Source organism: Parasteatoda tepidariorum, chromosome 10, assembly GCF_043381705.1.
Source record: "Parasteatoda tepidariorum isolate YZ-2023 chromosome 10, CAS_Ptep_4.0, whole genome shotgun sequence".
Classification (NCBI taxonomy): domain Eukaryota; kingdom Metazoa; phylum Arthropoda; class Arachnida; order Araneae; family Theridiidae; genus Parasteatoda; species Parasteatoda tepidariorum.
Window position 1 is genome coordinate 4,531,797 of NC_092213.1, and position 20,799 is coordinate 4,552,595.

The 20,799-nt window shown below is 28.9% G+C and overlaps 1 protein-coding gene across 6 annotated transcripts in view; it reads right to left on the reverse strand.

The window, feature by feature from the left end:
- Positions 1-20,799, reverse strand: part of LOC107454283 (Chromosome associated protein H2) — a 51,369-nt gene that overhangs the window by 2,405 nt on the left and 28,165 nt on the right. For 4 of the 6 annotated variants that reach the window (XM_043043757.2, XM_071187187.1, XM_043043759.2 and 1 more), the window contains 8 exons: positions 16,794-17,179; positions 15,311-15,462; positions 12,314-12,446; positions 10,295-10,431; positions 6,768-6,813; positions 5,801-5,914; positions 3,368-3,540; positions 1,304-1,468 (listed from right to left, as the gene is read on the reverse strand). In XM_043043757.2, coding sequence (XP_042899691.1) covers positions 1,304-1,468; positions 3,368-3,540; positions 5,801-5,914; positions 6,768-6,813; positions 10,295-10,431; positions 12,314-12,446; positions 15,311-15,462; positions 16,794-17,179 — 1,306 coding nt within the window. The remainder of the gene's footprint in view (positions 1-1,303; positions 1,469-3,367; positions 3,541-5,800; positions 5,915-6,767; positions 6,814-10,294; positions 10,432-12,313; positions 12,447-15,310; positions 15,463-16,793; positions 17,180-20,799) is intronic. The other 2 variants (XM_043043758.2, XM_071187188.1) reach the window with 1 other exon arrangement.

Sequence of the window (20,799 nt, forward strand, 5' to 3'; positions counted from 1 at the left end):
ATATATATATATATATTATGCGAACAAAAAATTTTTTAAAAAATAGCATTACTCTGTAAAAGAAAAAAAATTAGAATGTAACAATTTTCTACACTCTTTCAAATTTTTTCAACAAGAAAATTAGATTTATACCACAAATCATAACTTGATATTTATCAAAATATTAAGGAAAACACCAAGTGCTTAGATTTTAAAAAAAAAAATAATAATCAATTACTACGTTATAAAACTAAACAATTTTTACAATCTAAAACATTTTAATTCATAAAGATAAGCAATCAGAATTAATGGAATTAATTAGAATTAGAATTAATTCGAATTAATCAGAAGTATTGGAAAGATTTTTAACTTTAAATCAAATTGAATATCATAAAAAATAATTTTATTTGGAAAAAAAAATGGCCCACATCTTAATTGAAACAAAATGCACATTACAATAGAATAGAGCAAACGTAAAATTTAAAAAGAAAAATTTGCAGTCATTTCGAAAATAAAAATCCAGAAACTAAATTTTAGTTTCAGAAAATTTCCCAAGTAGTCAAAATGGAAATTGCAAAGAAATTTCGAAAGATTCCAGAATTTTTATAAAACTTATAATAAATACAACCCTAATGGGTATATGATACGATGAAAATTATCAGCAACAAAACCGTCGAGTCAACCGTAAGCACAATCGTACTTTCCACTTTCAACAAAATTGCTCGAAAATTCTCGTCTGATATAGAAATCACAGTTGCCCAAAATATCAGCAACTGTTTCTCTCCACTGACAAAAACTTTTTCGCTAAACAAGAACAACTCACACTTAGACCAATTAGATTGTTTGCTTTTCATGGCGCTTCAATTCTACATGATGACATTTGCAAAAATTTAAATAAAAATAGCAATGACGTTGATAAAGAGGAAAATCGAATTACATTTTCAGTTAATACTTTAAATTAATTCAGTTAATGCATAAAATTAAATGGATATCAATTCTAGAGCGTTTATGATTTACTAGTCTTTCCATTACAAACATCGTTCAGAAAATATCAGATAATAGCATCACATGAAAAAATAATAGTATTAGCCATAAGTTAAGATCACATGAAAGAGACACAAAATGGTAACCCTATTACGAGCAATTAAGCATGCCTATCGGCAAATCCCAACTGAGGAATTGAATTGCCTTTGAGTTGAGGATAGAGTGGAGTTTACAGTTGCTCTTATTTTACTCTTGAGTGATATCCGTATTAAGTATAACATTTATCAAACAGAAAAAAAAGACATAACACAAAAGCTGAAAAATAAATTCCAAGACTTACAAGAGGTAACAGAGCCATGAAGTATCTGTGAATTTGCCACTGTTCCATTCCTTTACAGAAATCACGGAATGTTTTGGTTTGCTTTCTTGCTTTAGTCTCAGAAGATTCAAAAGAATTTAGAATTCTAGATCCATACAGATTGATGTCAAAAGCTTCTCTTTTTTCCTAAAATGGAGCACAATGGTGGGAAATTTTATGGCTAAGCTTGAAAGGATAACAATTAACAAATTATAATTTAAACTAATCACAGAACTTATTCTACGCAAAAAATTGCTTGTAGGAAATATTCATTGTTTTTTATTTTCAGTTTAATAATAGTTGAAAAAATATTGAATTAAAAGATAAGCAATTTTTCACATAATTTTAAAGAACATAATTCTGCATGGTAAAATACAAAATTTGCGCTAAATCGGGCTGATAATTCCTGAGGAATCACATTTAAAAAAATAAAATAAACTTTTACAAAATCAGGACTTTTTCAGGAACTATTCTATTTTGTATTTTGCAATTTAAAATTGCATTCTTTAAAATTATGTAAAAAATTTTATACCTTACCATTCAAAAAATTTTCAACTATTATTAAATAAAATTAAAAATAATAAATACTTACTAAAAGTTACATTTTGCATGAAATTATCTTTGGATAAACAAATTTAATACCTGTGTACAAAAATGTTTCCATTCAATAAAAAAGTTCTCGGGATATGGTGAAATACGAAAAAAGTAAGTTTAGCATTAAGCGGTCTAAACTTTGGACCACTCTCCTGACTAAACTACTGGGAACATATTTCCCAGATTTTGGCTACCCTCTAATTCTTTTTTTTTTGGGGGGGGGCAGAAATTTGAATCTGGCAAAAAATTTAAAAGGTTCAGAGAAAATACGTTTTTGTGTCTGATTTCATTACTTAAGATATCGTCTGCACTAATTAGTTAGCATCATCTGGCAAGACCGACACATCATCATCTGACAACGGTGTCTACATGAAATCAATTAATTACTCATTTAACATCACCAAAAGGAACCCTGATTACTGCTCAGTTCTTAGAAGTGAACTCATTGCTATTGATACTGGATTCCCTTCTAACACTACAGGATCACAATAATATCTGGATACTCTCTGACATTCTCAGTTCCATTCAGTACTTATCGCATTGGAGGAAGGTGAGAGACAAAACAGGAGCTTCTATACTGCACAAACTTAAAAACCTCTCAGGACTGCGTGAAGTCCACCTCCAGTGGATCCCTTTTCACGTTGGGGTTCTGGGCAATGATATCGCCGACAGAAGAAACTTTGACGAGTCCAAATTCACTCACCTTCATGGAACTGGCATCGAAAAATAAAAAAGAAGACAGTGTTTCCTGGCTCGTAACCCCCAAACATCACTGGTACCAGAGCACCTATCCAGGAGGTGCACTCAACATTCGGTGCAACAGCAAGGATCAGACAGAGATTACCAGCGGCTACCTTAAGTCTCTTTCTTTCGAGGGTAGTGTTAAAATCTTCCTAAACTGCCCCAGGTGCCACAACATACAGGCTTCTCCCCAACATATCCTGGACTGGACAGGAGGGACATTCTAGAAAACCCACTTTTGGTGCCCGACTTCCTCCGGGTCATGAATTTCATGGACATTGTTTAGCCCAGCTAATTTTGGGGATTAGGAAGAAGAAGTTAGCATATTTGACGTCGACCCCTCAAACCTTTAAGATGGAGTCCTAGAATGTGAAGACCTGATCATCAGATCAAAAGTTAATCAGGATGGTTGGCTTTTAATTTTGCGCACTGTACATGTTAATTAACTGTTACTCTTCACGAATTTTGATCTTTATCTAACATATTTAAGTCTTGAGATGAAAAAAAAAGACCCAGATAGGCATTGGGGCTTAAAATTACTTTTGATTGAACCCCCATAGGTGAATCTACGCTTAGATCCAAGAGGCATACTCATAAAATGGATAATTTGTTTGAGAAAAATTTAAATGAAACATACAATCCTACATGAAAGACCAATTTATAAGAATATATGAATATCCTGTTTCATTAAACAGATGAAAAGAGGATTACCACTTCGTCCAAGAATGGGTTCAGCCTTTTCTCAAATGCTTTCACTCTGGCAGTAATTTCCGAGTTTTTATCCAGACTTTTAATGTCTTTTATAAGCAGATCATTCTCATCTATAGGATCTTCAGAACACATTGGAACATCATGGGAAGACTGAGATTTTGTTTCAGGGTTTCCTACAATAAATTGAAAAGTAGAAAACCATTAAATATGCTTGAATATATATATACAAGATAAAAACAGGGATTCAAAATTAATGGTGGTTTGTTGGCTTAGGATCATGAAAATATGATTCGGACCACCGTAAATGAAATTATCAGTGGTCCTCTAGTAAAGGAATGATACAGTTATTGGTCCTTTGGACTGGTGACTCAAGTTTCTTAATTTCTATTTCTGAAAAATAAACCAGAACGAGAAATATAATAAAACAACCATTTAAAGTAAGATTATTCAAAACCTAATTTCAAAAAAAAAAAAAAAAAAAATACCAATTCAAACTTAACATTAAACATAATTTCAGACAGTTGTATCTAATTTATTCAAACTAATTGAAAGAGTCCAATGATAAATACAGTAACCTTTATTATCCAGTCAGATATTTTAATGCTGATTCAGAAAAAAAGGTTTAACATGCCTTTTTTCAACTAATTCAAGTTACATACTTTTAATTCAGGAATATCAATAACAACATTTCTACATTAATTGTTCTTAAAAGATCAAAATCAGGTGATCTTTTCATACGATAGGACATTCAATTTATTCTTTTGGTTACATACTAATTCATTATGTTGATAGATGATTTAGAATAGCACTTCACTAAACGTGGGATAAAACAAATATCAATAAAAACTGGATAATATGTATGCTACTTGAATGAAAAAGAGTTTTAAACGAGAGCAACTAGCAGTGTTAAAACATTCTTAATCTTTAGAATTTGCAAAATTTCATGTAAAACAAATTTGAAATTCAAATGATACTTTGAAAATGAAAACAAAACAATGCAAAAAAGAGGGGAAAGAAAATCTCAAAGATTGAAAAAAGATAAAAAAATGATTTGTCATATTAAATAAATGCTACATTCTCTTAACTTTTTATACATCTATAAATATGTGCATTTATAAGATTCCATCTATAAATAGACAAACAAACAAAAGAATTGAATTTTTTTCAATAAGGTTCGGTTTAATTTTGGCAATATAAATCTACTGGCGCACCATTTTTTAATCTTTCATGATTGAACACCCCAGAGGATGTGTCATAATGTTCCTACTTCAATTTTTGGCACACTATAGCAGCAATTCCCACCTGCTACAGTATGACAAATGTGCTAAAAACAGAAGTACGCATTTTGAAGCAGGAACATCAACCTTAAATGATTGACGTTTTTTTGGTAGAACCTTGAGACTTAATGAATAAACTTCATTAGCAATTGCAAGCATGCTAATCAACAAAAGGCTATTAATTATCTTAAAAATATTTAATGAATGAATGAAGAATTTTTTTTTGTCATCATATCGTTTTATCAATACTAGTCTTAAAATTCTAGTCCATGTCAAATAGTTGAATTTGCAGGTTCTTATCTTAATTTTAGTGTTCCAACATGGATAGGAAAAAAAAACCAGTACATTTTACAAAATAATATAAATTTCATGAAATGTTATTTATTATGTTTGTCCCTAATTTTGAATAGGAATTGGTATTAATCATCAAAGATAGTTAAAAGATTTTTTTCAATTAATTTAAAAAGAGAGTTACGAATAAAAAATAAACTGAGCATTTTAGAATAAAAAAAGCTTTAACCTGATTTTTTTATAAATGAGGCTCGCTTCATTATGTATTAGTTTTATTTAAATATTCCAAGCAAGCAATAATTTATGCAAAAATTCTATTTTAATAGGGATTTTTTTAGGAAACTTACTGAATTTTAGGAAATTTTCTAAAATGTACAAAAACCAGGAGAACTCTTATTAAACCAGTAGACCAGGAAAAACTGACAAAATCCAATAGTCTACTGGAAAAATCAGAAGAGTTGGCAGCTATGCAGAAATAAAAAACAAATAATGTAAAATTAATTGAATAAAAATTCAATTACAGGTTAGAAAAATAATAACTGGTAAAAACAATCAGAGTCCCAACACTCAGAGCTTCTGGGATCCCGCGGAATACCTTTTGGAAACTGCTACTCTATAGCACGCTTTCAAAATCACTGTATTTATAGAATTTTTTTCTTCCAATCCACTCTTTCAGGGGCACCCTATGAGGAGGGCCAACGCTGCTCCCGCAGTAAGGACAAATAGTACAGAGAATGAAAGAACATTCATGCCTTGCCTAGGATTCAAACCAAAACCCTTTCTGATGCAAGGCCTGTTCCGGACCTATATATGTTCCGGAAAAGTTACAAGTAACAATTACGTAGATAAATATATTAAAATTTACCTTCTGGAGAAGCAAGAGCTTCATCAGGAAAAGGTATATCATTTATGTCATTCTGAATTACAATGTCATCATCATCCAGCTGATCATGCATCATCATATCATCAGGATCAGGAGCTAAAAACATCAGAAGCGAAGACTTGCATAAAAAATCAACAGTTATTTAATTTAATTATTAACTCATACATATAAAATGTAAAAAATATTATCAGAGAATTCAATCAATTAATCATGTGATAATTCATTTTATTTCCTCTCAGTTAAAACAAAAATCATGAAAATTCATTTACGAAATCAAATAAATAATGAGACAATACTTTTCTTTCATTACACTTTACTGAAGATCCGATTGGCGCGTATATCATATAGAAATTTGGCGTATGCATTGCTAAACAAAAGCCTTAATACAATACATTTTTTAAAAAAATCAAAAACTTTAATTTTTTTTAAATTTTAAATTAAAATTTTTTAAAAAATAATTTTAATAACACAGCCATGTTATAAAATTTAAAAAAATGCCATTAAAAGTGAATAAAGTGGCACAAATTTCTGCAATGGTGAAAAATTTTACGTGAGCGGCGTTTGCACACTCTTGTGTAATATACGGCTCCTACAAATTTCAGACCCCAGTTCAATTAAACCAAACTAAACTCAGTGGCCTTCCCAGTTTTGTTAATCTTGGGCACAGAGTTGGAGATGGTCAGCAGAATGCTGAACCTCTATTTAGTCTCACAAACATGCCTGGTACTTATTTCTTTGTCCCACTGAAGATGTGAAAGGTCGAGTAAACGATCTGATGATAGTACTTCAACATGTGTGGCATGGGAGCACAAAGCACGCCACCGCCACTAGGCCTTAGTTCAATTATACTAATAAATGCTAAATAAGTTTTATTTGTCTCTCTTTATCAACCAAAAATACTCTGCAACCACTAATGAGTCATTCTTAATAAAAAGGAGTTTAACATTACCATTTAAGGTTTCCACATCAACATCTTCAGTTTCCTCATCAGCTTTCTAAAAATAAAAAGTGAAGTATTTCAATTTTGGAATTCATTATTTTATTTTTAAACCCAGTAAATGAAGACCATGACATTCAGTATTCAAAAGATTGACATCCATTTAGGATGACTATTAAACACAAGAACAGCTGTCAACCCTGATAGCAGAGGCCTTCTATTGTTGACAATAAGCCTTCTTCCCAGAAGTCAATAAATCGCAGAATGATTTACCCAGTAGTTGAACTGGGGGAAACAAAACTCTTACAGAAATATTTATTCGACAACTGTAAAACCTGAATTAAATTACAAAATGATGAAATGAAAAGTTAACATACTGATATTAATAGCTACACATAACCAAGACCCGTGCCAGAGCTTCCACTTCCAGAAGAATCTTACATATCAGTAGTTTTCAAAAACAATAAAAGAAAGAGCAAATATTGTGGTCGAGTCTCGGTCTTTAAACATCGAGATTCAGCGTCATCGACCCATTACAAACTACTGAGCATCTTGCATAAATTATCGTACAAGTAGATAAAAAGTTGAGTATTAATTGGCTTCTCGTATGAGGAAAGCATTGTCTCGCGAGCATGGTTTGTTACCACCTTGTTTATGACGCCATCTTGTGACAACTAGAGATAAACAATCAGCATAGATTAGGATGATTCGATGCAATTATCGATCCTATTTCCAACATCACTGTAGATTGACTTTTGTCTCATTTTTATTTTCATTTTTATAAGGAAAAAAACAAATAAATGCAACAAAATAAATAAAAACAAATAAAATAGACTTCTTTTTAAATCATCATTAATAAAAATTAAGAAGAAAAATCGAAAGAATAAAAAGTAAAGAACTTGTTTCCCATTACTTGATTACAGGCTGAACTGTACAAGAGTTTATTCCATTTCTCTTGTATCACCATATATGATTCAATTTAAATTTAATGTAAGGACTTTATATTTTACTACGTGTTTGATAAAGCTGAATTTTTACTATGTCTATCAGACTATATTGAGATCACAAACAAACATGGATTTATGAAGAGAGTGCAGCAGATGCTGAATTTTATGCTTTTTGCAGAAGACTTCAAAATGCAAAAGAATAGAGGAATTTTATAAAGTACAAACTACAGCAGTGGTAAGAAAAGTTCAAGCAGGACGCCATGAAATGAGAAGAGGGGTGATGCAAGTCTAAGACCGAGAGTGACCAGCTCTTCCATCTTGAAACACACTATGGGACAAACAGCCTTCTTACGATGTCCCCGTGTCTCTGAGATGAGATCTTAAATGATTCTCTGGCTCATGCCGTTTAGAAGGTTCAAATAAAAAATTCAATTTTTTTTGTGGTCAAAAACATGTGTTGTCAAGAGGAAGAACTTGGTCAGTTTCAACTTTTTCTAGTATTGTGTTGCTATTCAGAAGAAAAGTTACAATGTAAAGTTAATAAAACTTTGATTATATCGAAGTTGCTAGTATCTTGTCCGACATGAAAAAGCTACAAGGGCTTTCATTTCTCTTTTACCTCATACTTGTGCAACAAATAGGTTTTTTAGCAGAGGCTGCTCTAGTTGTAAACAGGGGAATTACAAATATCCGAATGCTCATTATTCAACAAAAAAATGGGTCAAATACTGAATATTCAATGTTTTTTAAAAACAGAAAAAGCTAGTAGGAAACAAAACAAGAACCATTAATTTTTGAAAGAAAAATTTAATGCTAAATATCTCAAATAAATCTCTTCAGACTGACGCATTTTTAGAAAAAAAGTGATGATAAAATAGCATTAGAAATGCTCTTTAAAAAATTTTGCACTATAATAAAAAAGCTGGTAAAAGGATTAATAAAATTAATTTAATAATTAAAAAAAAACTAAAAGAACAAAAACAATTTTTTGAAAAAAATTCACAGTAAAACATCCACTGTCTCAGTTGTAGAAAGAGAAATAAGTTATTAGTTAGCTTTTTAAACTTAGTTAACTTTAATTATTTTATCATTTAAAATTTGTACAAAATGACTAGTAATAAATTATACATTTGATAAGCTAGTAATAAATATGCTAATAATATGCTAGTATTGATTGGCAATAAGATTTTTTGATTTATTTTATTGATTATTCCAAAAATAAAAATCCATAAAAACATGTTTTTGGCCTAAAATTAGGAAATTGAAAATTTTTCCTAAGACCTGTGATTAATCTTTAAAAGCACATGCAGTTTTATGACAACGTAGTAACACACTATGAACTTCAATTGTTTTCAATAAGAAATGAAATTTTTCTTTCAAATAATTAAGTTTTTAGCAAAATTATAGCAATTTTTTATTACTATTTAACAATTTCAATTATTTTGAATTTGCATTATTTAAATAAAGTAAAACTGTGAAGTATAGGTAATTTTGAACATATCAAAAATTTCAGTTATTTTAATATAATCTCTTTTTACAAAAAAATTAATTTTTACCAAATTCATGCGATAATTTTAATCCTATATAACAATTTCAACAACATGTTTTTTTTTATTTAAATAATGTTTGATAATATCAGCATAACTAATACAATTTTGAAAATGATGAACTTCATTCATTTCAAAAGATAGATTTGTCTTACAAATAATAGTTTTTTACAAAGGTATACAGATAATTTATTATATTTTAAAAATTTCTACTTTTTTTATTTAAATAATGTTTAATTGATTAGAAATTTTAATTAAAAACTTTCTGTTTGTAAGCACTTAAGCTAATTTTTGCTTATCTTCAATAAACATTTAATTACCATTAACTGTACATCTCAGTGTATAAGTCGACTTTTCAAACCCCAAAATTTTACAAAAAGTGCAGAGTCGACTTACACACCAGTAATAACGTCATACATTTGTTGATCGGAAAATATTGTTGTATTATAAAGAATGAGATAAATATGAGCTCTATCAATTTACCCCTTTCAAAAACTATTTTTAATATGTTATATATAGTTTTTTTTTTTCATTTTCTCTCATATTTTTCTTACATACAAAGTTTTTTTTCTTCTTTTTGAAACAATGCTTTTAAATTACTTTTAGAAAAAAAATGAGAATACGAAAAGTTAAGAAAATTTATAGAGGAGTATTTTAAAAAATATAACACAATGATAACTTTCAAAACATAACACAAAACTACAAATTTCAAGATTCTAGAACAACTACGTTGGATTCATTAACATTAGCATACATGTATTTAATTTTAAAAATTTTCATTTTTGGATTTTTTTCAGCGCTTGACTTACTTTTCCGACATAACAGAAAAAAAAAATTTTTACTATCTCGTAATAAAAATATGGGAACAACTTACACACCAAGAAAATCTAAACAACAAAAAGCTATAAGTTATTAGGTGCAATTAAAATTTTTTTAAATAAACAGTAACCTGAAAATGTATATCAAAAACTGAATTTTACAATTGAAATAAGGTAAAAAACAGAAGCTTTCAAATATTGTGAGAATGAAACAGATAAAAACATACCTTAGATTTTCGTGTAGCAATTCTGATAGCCTCAGCTCGTGCTTGAAGCCTTCTTAAGAAACTAGAATTATTTCTAAAAGCCTCAGTTTCTAAACTCATCAACCCATTTTTGATAATTTTAGGATCAGCAGTGAAAACTAATAGGTGAAAAAAACATTAATTTAAATTCAAATAGTTACAACTTAGTAAAGAAAACAAAAAATTTTGAATAATATATTAAAAATAAAAGAATAGTGACAAAAAATGAACATTTCAATTTCGTTTATGATCAGGGGGGATTCTGTCACAAAGTGAAAAAAAATGAAAATTTTAAGTATGAAAATTCAATAACAAGACATCAATTTGCAATACTGCTTACATTTAATATAATCTTTTGAACTCAGATTTATAATTAAATTACCTAAAAATAAAGAATCCCTTTTACAGCAAGTGATTTAAGGAAAAACTTAGCTCAGAGAAGAATCGCAATGTTGAATTTTAAAATCGCGTGAATATGAATCGGGATATTGGATTTAATTCTTACTTTAAATTTTAGATGACGGTAAATATTTTGTGGGATTACAAGTTTTGATTCACAGAAGTATGCAAATCAATGGTCTAGAGACACACAGAATTCTATGAAAAAGTCACATGTCCTGCTCCTAGTTTCTAGACCTGGAGAGATGACTCTTAAAAAAAAAATCGGAATTTAATCACCCCTGTATGATAAAGCTTTCGTTTTCAATAAGTTTAAACCATTAAAATTCATACTAAAAGAAATAAAAATTATCCTAAAATGACTCTAGTTAACTCAGTTGTGAACTATTCTAGAAATTAATGCACAAATTATGATGACTTGAAAATTTTATAATATAATGAGATTGGTTTTCATTGCTTTAAGGTTAGCTTTGCCATAAATATCGTTGAACGTTGAATTACGTCCGAGCGAGAAGGTACTCAGAACAAAGGTTCAAAGCAGGGCTAAAGAGAAGTTAATTCCTTACTTAAAGTTGAAGCTACGATCCCTCCCCCCCACCTCATGATTTCAAAAATCACAACTGAAGGATATGAAAATTTTGCTGTTTATTCTTTCCGTAAGAAATAAGTTGAATGTTCGACACTTTTCTGTTCAAAAATACAGTATTTGCACATTTACTTATAGTATTAAAAAAAATAACATTTTAAAGTTAAAATAAATTTCTTATTGGTTATCATCAGTCATTTCTTATCAGTTTTCTAGTTTTAATTTTTAACTTTTGCTGTTAAATAAAAGAAAGCATCTAAGGACAATTTTATAGCTACATATTATTTGATAACAAGTTTATAAATTGGGATGCCTAATTTTCATATATATATATATATATATATATAAAATACATATATACAAATGATCGACATAGCTGGAACCATATATANTATATATATATATATATATATACACACACACACACATACATACATATAGTAATAATGACATTAAAATTTAACATTATGAAATTTGAAGAATTTTTAAGCATTAATAACTTTTATTTTTGAAGTTCAGAATTTTATTTCCTTTAATCTTATACATTTTTTTTTTCTGTTTAAAGTTATGAGACTATATTTATTTCAATGGAAGAATTCTAATAAAAGTTCTTAAACGTCGGATCGAAAAACATAATGCTTCTTTATTCACAGCAGGATAAATTATTCTAGTACATTTTATATTTCATTTTAAGTCAACTTTATATTTTCTGAAGTAAAACACAGAAAATTACATATTCTCATTTTGTGTTTTATAATCATTCTTACCGGTTGTTATCACACAAGCTGATATTTGGCTACTGCTGTTAAATTTTTATAATAAGGGAAAAAGAAAATCACCTCAAAATAAAAAATGTGTGATGAAGAGGAAAAGAAAATCACTTCAAAGAAGTGACTTAGCCCTTCTATTCACTCTTTAGCCCTGGGTTAAAAGAACCCACTGCACTACAAAAGCAAAAATTTAATTTAAAAGAATTGCATTAAAAATATGAAACTAATTATCATGTTTAAACTTACACGTTCTTGCACAAAACTGAGCTATAGTTTCGATTTTCTTATCGCAATTTGACTTTAATTTTGATGGAAGAGCACATGTATTCTTCTTCTGTATAGCTTTTTTGACAACTACAATTTCTTCTTCTTTTCCTTCCTACAATTAAAGGAGAAAATAATTTAGTGAAACAAACAGCAATCTGATCAATTTTGATATTAAAATTGTAGTACCATTCAAACATTGATTGCTTACGTTTATTTTGGCCACCTTAAACTTTTCCCAGTAAAATAACAATTATAATAAAAAGCAAAAGCAAGCTGGAAGTAGAGAATATAAAAATTAAGGACTAAATTGCCTCCAAATTTAAGGATGCTGATTTAATAATGGCAGCAATTTTCAGGATACCAGCATTTATTCGCAGATATAAAATTGGTAATAAATAGTTTCGGTACTTCCTGCACTTTTTTAAGAAACATTTTTAAGAAAACTCACAAAAATTATCTAACAAAAATGGGAGAAAATAGCATTAATATGGAAAATCCTCAAGTAGTAGCAAAATACGAGGATAGTCTCGAGAAAATTAGTAGAGTATTATATAGTGATGGAGGAAGATAAAAGCTTTTTATATATTTCTCCTACATGGAATGTTTTATGCCATCAAGTCAAGGGTAATTGTCTATAACAATGGAAGTAAACTAATACCAGACTTGACAGGCTATCAAAACTTAGACATTCATTTTGTTATACACTTCTTTCATGTATACAACAAAATTTCTGATTTTGAAATTTTTTCAATTCTTTTTTAGATTTACATCTTTTTAAATAAATAAACATGCTAAGCTCAAGAAATATTAAAAATATTAATAATGAATAAAAATTAAAGCTAATTAGGGTCAAAAATTGATTAGTTAAAAATTGTTGTTAGTTAGAATAAAAAAGAAGTTTTCAACTTCCTCTTCCTGATAAAAACACTACATGGATAATGGCACTCTTTCTAAAAGCTTCATTTATAAACTTTTGCAAAATTAAAAAAGAAAAAAAAGAAAAAAAAAANAAAAAAAAAAAAAAAAAAAAAAAAAAAAAAAACAGTATTCTAACAGCAGTAAAATTGTTGCTGCTCTGACAGATTTTACACAAGAAAGTAGCTTAATTCATCACAACCAATTCATTATTACAGTAGAATCCCAATAACCTAAGTTTCAAATCAAAAATGTGTGTCTTCAAAAAAAAAAAATTTTTTTTTTTTACAAGAATACTTTTCAGTAACAAGACATAGACGACTTTGGTACTTTTCAGTTAACAAGATAAAGATGAAAAGGCACTAAATCATTTAGATCTGCTCCAAAATAAAATTTAAACAAATATCAATAATTATACACATTATGTGTATTTAAATATATATAAACATATTATACACACCTCTATTATAGTTATTACATTGTTTTGTATATTGATGAACATTTTTGGTTTCGTTTTGGTCAGTTGTAGTGAGTGAGCAGTTTTCAGAAACTCCAACCTCTGGTTAGAGTCTTTATTAGTAACATTGAAAATTTCTAATGAGCTCCTTCAGTAGTTTTACAACAAAATATATATTAGCAAATTTAAGAAATTATGAAATAATTCCCGATGAAAATTAAAAATGAGTTGTTTTTTGCATCTTGAAAATGCTGCGTCTCCTAATAATAATGTATTTAAAAATTTCAAAAAAAAACAGGTGAAAATGGCTGATAACACAGGCATGTGATTGCTGGAAGAAGAAATTATCTTAATTTGTTTTTTGTTTTTTTCTCATTCTCTTTTAATCTTTTTGAAGAAAGATAAATAGCCACTGTCATTTTTATGCATACATAAATAAATATACAAATTGAAAAAATTACATATTCATCCCTTTTTCCATAGCAAGTCATAATCATATTTTTTTTAAAACATTAAAAAAAAGATTTTAAAAAATGAAATCAACGGTAATAACTGAAAAAATATTAATGATAAAATCAAAGTATTTACAATGAAATCACATGACATTTCAAAAAAGGTGTTAATTAAATGTAGGTTTTGTGATTCACGTAATATAATAAAAATATTGAGATTTTAAAAAATATGTGAAAATGAGTAGTGGACAAATAACTGTTATAACTGATGTAAAATAATAAATAATCTGTTGAGCAAACAAAAAAATGACATATTTGCCAAGAAATAGACAGAAAACAACGTGAATTCGTGACAGAACTGTGTGATTATACAAGCTTGAAATTTAAGTACATAATAACATCGTATAAAAAATCTGGAAATCAAAAGATAATGTAAAAATGATTGAAAATAAGGATTAATAGTTGCCAATAAATGAATGGGAAACAACGTTGATTTATGATGGAATTAGCCCGAATCAAATGTGTTAATCAGCATGATTACTTAAATCTGAAATTAAAAAATAAAAAAAATTAAAAAAAAAAAAACACATAGAAATGAGCGAAAACTAAATTGGAAACGACTTGGATTCATGATGAAATCACCTCGAATAAGACACTCTGAAAAGCAATTACTCAAATTAAGATGGAATTCTCGAGCAATTTACGATGGAATTTTCGCTTCAAAAAGTGATAACTTGCATACGTAAATCTAGCGTCGTATGATTTATATCGTAATTTAATATACTTTGAAAAAATGACTTAAAAAACAGGAAATAACTTCCGACAAACAATGAGAAAACGTGGATTTATAGTTAAAAAGCGAAAAAAAAATTTACAAGGCGCAATAAAAAGCAATAGTTAATATTCAAAAATCTTGCTCTGTTATAATATTTCATGAAATTTATTAAAATTCAAAAAACCATGGCAGAAAAAAAATGATAAACTGCAGAAGAAAACTACCAAAATCAGACTTTTCCATGGAAGGGATTATAATTCCTATAGTAACAGGCAAAATTGCGTAGAAATTGCATAGAATACAGAATATATAATATATTGTGTAGAAATTGCATTGCCAAAAAAATCATTTATGTCCGGCCCACAGAATCCACTTACAGGGGTATTTCCTTCTTCTGTGAGTGGTGATTGATTTTCTTTAGTGGCCTCATCTTGGGGTTTTAAAGCATGCCGTGTAGAGCGCCTGAGAGATGTTGATGGTACATCAAGATCATTAACAATTTCATCAATAGGGATTTCTCCAGCATTATCTAGAAAAACAAAGTTTGATTATTTCATTCCTTAAAATAATGAATATTTTAAATGTGGAAAGTCGGTGCAAACATATTAATAGATTATGATTTGTTACGGCAGTTATTGAAAATAACATTATCATATAACATGCTCCAGCATTGTTAGCCATATACCGAAAGCTAAATGGGTAAAAAATATTTAAAAAATGTGCGTTAATTGCAACAAAAAAAACATACATTATTTTATATTATTTCTATAAATACAATATCTCAATTTGGAATTAATGCAGTTAAAAAAATAAAGCAAATTTTAAACACAAAATTTTATTAATACAGTACAGAACCCATTATCCGGAAATCAGAAAACTGGAACGAAATTCAATAAATTTTTCCACCATTTTTTTAAAAAAATAAGATTTCAGGATTTTTCGTTCTTTTTTTAAAGATGTTTACAAAAAACGGCTTTTTGTAGCGATTCAGAAAACCGGAAAAATCAGTTATCCAGAATAGCGATGGTCCCGATCGTTCCGGATAATCGGTTCCCTACTGTATTTTACTTATTTTAGTTTTGTAAAATGCAATATTTAGCAAAAATTGGAATTATAAGCATAAAAAACAATAACCTAGTAATTTTGAACATTTAAATAATTTCAGACAGAAATCTGTATCACGCTAATATAATGAAAACATATATTTCGGAGATTTATAAAATTAACTAATTAAAAGTTCTTAATGTATCTTTTAGAACAATTAAAACTAAAGTAAACACAGCGGCGCGACAGCCCACAGAGCGTCAAGGCCTACTGTGCCCATCTCAGTTTTCTTGACCATGGGCTCTGGGGTGCAGCAGCAGATGATCCGTTAAGGAGGTCAGCAGAACGCGAAACCCCCAGTGTTTAGTTCCCAAGCATGCTTGGTACTCATTTATCGATCCATTAAAGGGATGAAAGGCTGAGTTAACCTTGCGCCATCTTTGGCCAAGAATTCGACTTCTGCCACACCCATTATGTTATGCCCGTTTATAGGGCGGACCCATTCGTTCATCCACAGATCGTAATTTTGACCTGAATCAGAGAACGATCAATCTCTAATTCAGTACCCCCAGAGGTTTTGATTTGTTATGGGAACATGGAGGACTTTGAGACTTGACAGATTTAATGTGCATCAGTCGCCATTTTACAACACGGGAGTCTTTGGCCGGCGGGGTTTGAACCCATGAACTCTCAGACGTGGGCCCAGCGCCATACTGACCAGGCTATATCAGAGCTTTAAATGAATAATTTAAATCAAATAAATTTTAAAAAAAGTTCAAGAAAAAAAATCATGAATTTCTTTGACATTATAAATACCTGGGGTTTCCACACCTTCCATTGGTTGTGAATCTGACTGAGAGCCCATTTCTTGGGGAGTAGATTGCATTGATCCCAAACCTTCATCTGTTTGTTGAGAAAGTGTGATTTCTGGTGTACCTTCAGCGCTGGGCACTTCGGAGATGGACTGAGAACCCATATGAACACCTTCATCCGGGGTGGAACAGGGCATGTCTGCATCACACCCGTCATCATCTACCTCAATATTATTCAGAACATTGCAGTGAAACGTGTAGTCAGGTGGCGAGTTCTCGGTGGGAATCTGGTCTCTACAGACGGTGGGTAATATCAGCCATCCGGATGATGTGACTTTACATTTGTTTAGAGTGTGGTCAGCCTTATTTCCAACAGCTTCACCTTTTGTACTGAAATAGAATTTAAGACAATGAAATCAGGAATTGAAACAGGAACTCCTGTAAAATAGTGTCAATCAGAAAGGTTGGCGCAAATTCCACCAAATCACTTCATATTGTAACCAGATCATATTTAATGGAAATTAAAACAAAAATAAAATAATTTGCAAAAATTTTTATACATGAGGGTTCCAATTTTCGTTTTTGGTTGATTGACAAGATTTTGCACAAGTACAGAACAAAACATAAAAATAGATAAATTTATATCAGGTTTCTTCCATAGTGGAAAAAGCAAGCCCAGAAGAAAAACATTGCTTTCCACACAAGTGTAAGAAAGGAAGAAACTCTTTTTGAAAAATATAAAACAAATTTAACACTTTATAATTGAACCTTAATCTAGTTTAATTACTAGCAGTAATTTTTAATCAATTTATTTTTCAATACCAACTTGTTTTTTAAAAACATGATGTAACTAAAATTATTTGAGAAATACATTAACTTTAAATTAAATGTGAATGTCTACAGCAGTGGTCCTCAATTTTTTTTTTTTTTTTGGAACATTATGAAATAAATAAAATTCAATAGCAATTGTGTATATTCTAGCCAAAACAGATGAAGAAAGAAATACTACTTATTACTTTGAAAACATTTAATGTGAAGAATCAAATATTTAATATAATGAATTTGTTGAAAATTGTTATTCGTGGAGAATTGTTATAAGTTAAACGTAATTCTTCATTCTTGAATTTAGTTACCTTATTTTGAATTAAAAAGCTTCATGAAATATATACTAAATATTTTATACATGCATACACTTTTCATGATCTTTTCAATCTATTATTGAAAAAAATGAATAACTTTTTTTAAATGTTGCTATTTATTTTTCATTGGTATTTGACATGAAAAGTTTATATAAACAACTGAAATATTTAACAGATTATGAATTATTGATTGGATAGAAATATAACTATTACTAGGTTAAAAAAAAAAACCTAACTCTCGTAACACCTGTAATCGTTCCTTAGAACACCTTTCACATAGTTGCCAACATGGATAAGTAAAAATCCAGTATATTTTACAAAATAAAATAAATTTCATGATAATAATTGCATAATGTACTAAATATTTTACACATAGGGAATTATAGAGATTTTTATAGACATGAAAATAGAAAAACTGCAATATTATCAGGTTTTATTGATATTAAGCATGCTTGAAATGCTATGTATAATGTTTACTCAAAATTTTGAATATTAATAGGCAGTTAATTCATCAAAGATAGTTAAAAGATTATTTTTAATTAATTAATTCAAAAAGAGAGTTCTGAATAAAAAATAAACTGAACACATTAGGTGGCTGTCTTCTTTTTTCTAATGTTACAATTGAAATCAAACTAGGAGTCAATTACTCAAAGTGTGATGGTATGATTGTAAATTGCAATAAAAATCACTTGATTTTAAGAAAAAAAATCATTGAGTAAATTACCTGATTATTATTTTAAGGAAAAAAATAATTCATTGTTTTAAGTGAAATATATATACATATACAGGGCTGCCACTGGATGAAAACGAGAAAAATAGTTGCTTTAGTTGCATCATATATGAAAAAAAGTCTCCTAAATAGTCTCAAAGATATATAAAATAGTTGCTAACATCATATCCTCCTCTAATATAATTTTAATTATTTGTGCTGTAATAGTATAAAATTCAGATAACATGCATTTAGATACTCATATTTTATTAAAAATGTTCATTTATTTGTGGATTTTCCAACAATATATTCTTTCACACTACGCATAAAAACAGGGAGTTTTATTTTTATCTGTTACAGAACAGTTGAATTGGAAACTTGGAATTTCCTTTCTCGGTTCTAATTTGCAGCTGCTTAGTTTAGACATTAAAAAGAAAATAATAATAAATATTGCAATTTTTAATTCCGTTTTATTTTTCATAACTGACACATTTCCAAATTTTAATGCTTATCAAAAAAATTACGATCACAACTCGACAAAACGAATATCACCATGTACCTTTTTTTCTATTCTAAATAGCTCTAAAAAAAATTAACGACGCATTTTGTGTAATTAAAGAAAATTTTTCTAATTTTGCTACTTCGTTCAAATTAAAAGAAGGGAAAAAACTTAATCCTCAGAGATATTACATTAGCTTTCTGAAGCAGGAGGAGCATTCACGTAGAGTGAATTCTAATTCCATCAGTCTGATTGGTTAAATATGTCTGTCATGCTTTGACATCAAACAGTGAGAAATAATAAATTTAGGATAAAACGAAAGCGCGGCAAAAAAAGTGGGGGAAGGGGGAAACTCATGAAGCTATTCTTCATTTTAGTCGCTTTGGCTTAAAAAAAGTCGTCGATTTTAAGCAAATCATTGCAAATTAGTTGTTTTTACTCATATTTCTACTAAGATAGTCGCCATAGTTGCTATTGCTTTAAAATAGTCGTTTTAGTCGCCTTTTTAGTCTCCAATGGCAGCCCTGCATATACACAGGGGTCTGCCCAGACGTTTTGTAAAAGGTCCTGTTTTTGTAAAATTGTGAAAAAATTACTTGTAATTTATGAATATAAAATAAGCCGTAAGTCACATTATTTCAACCAGGGTCCTGCTTTTGCGAATTTGTGCAAATAGGGTCCTGTTATTGCAAAAAACTTTTCAAGGAGTTTTCAAATTGTAAATAGATTCAAGATTATGTTCAACACTGTAAAATTATAATTAAAAAAATTACATTTTCAAAAATAAACAGCTATTGCTGCTACTAAACTAGAGATGCAACATACAAATATTTGGTATTTAACCTATAGTGCTGAATGCAGAATATGCATTTCGGACGAATAATGGAAACAAAATCACTCACATTTTTAATAATTTCAATTGACATATTTTAAATAACACAACTTAGTTATGTATCACTTCTAATGTGTGTAAAATATATTAGCTGTCATTTTTTTGCAGACAATTTTCATAAAAAATCTGTATGGGTTTAAAATACTTTTCTCATTAATAAATACCTAATTTCTTCATTTCTGTGAAATTCAACATACCAACGGCGCAAAAAAAATTTTTTCTCAGGTTTTGCATCCAAGAAAATATTTTTCAAATACAAAATTAATCGTGTGTGTTGCTCTTTTTTATTTCATTTTTTTTTGTATTTTGTGAATATAATTTAGCATGTGTGTATCAGAAATTTTCTCAAAGAAATTCTCTGATTGAACTTTTTGAAACCACTCATTTTGGATGAAAATATTTACACACATTTGTAAATTTTAAATTTAAAATGTAAATATCTATTCCCTGGTGGTTGCAGCAGACAAACCTCAATTTTCTCATTAAACATTTTGTGTGCTACTATGTAAGTTTTAATACCAAATTTTTTAAAGTTTTATATCTTAACAATTAGATATTTGTTGTACATTAATTGTTTAATACATAGGTGCACATTAAAGTTATTGTAGCCAGAATTTTTTAATATGCAATTAAATATTTTTAAAAATCTACTTCTTATTTTAAATTGTAATTCAATACTTTTGTTTTGTATAACTTGGTAAAAATCTGACAGTAATATTTAATGTTCCTTCAAACATAAAAGAGTCCTACATAAAATTTTGATAAAGTTGC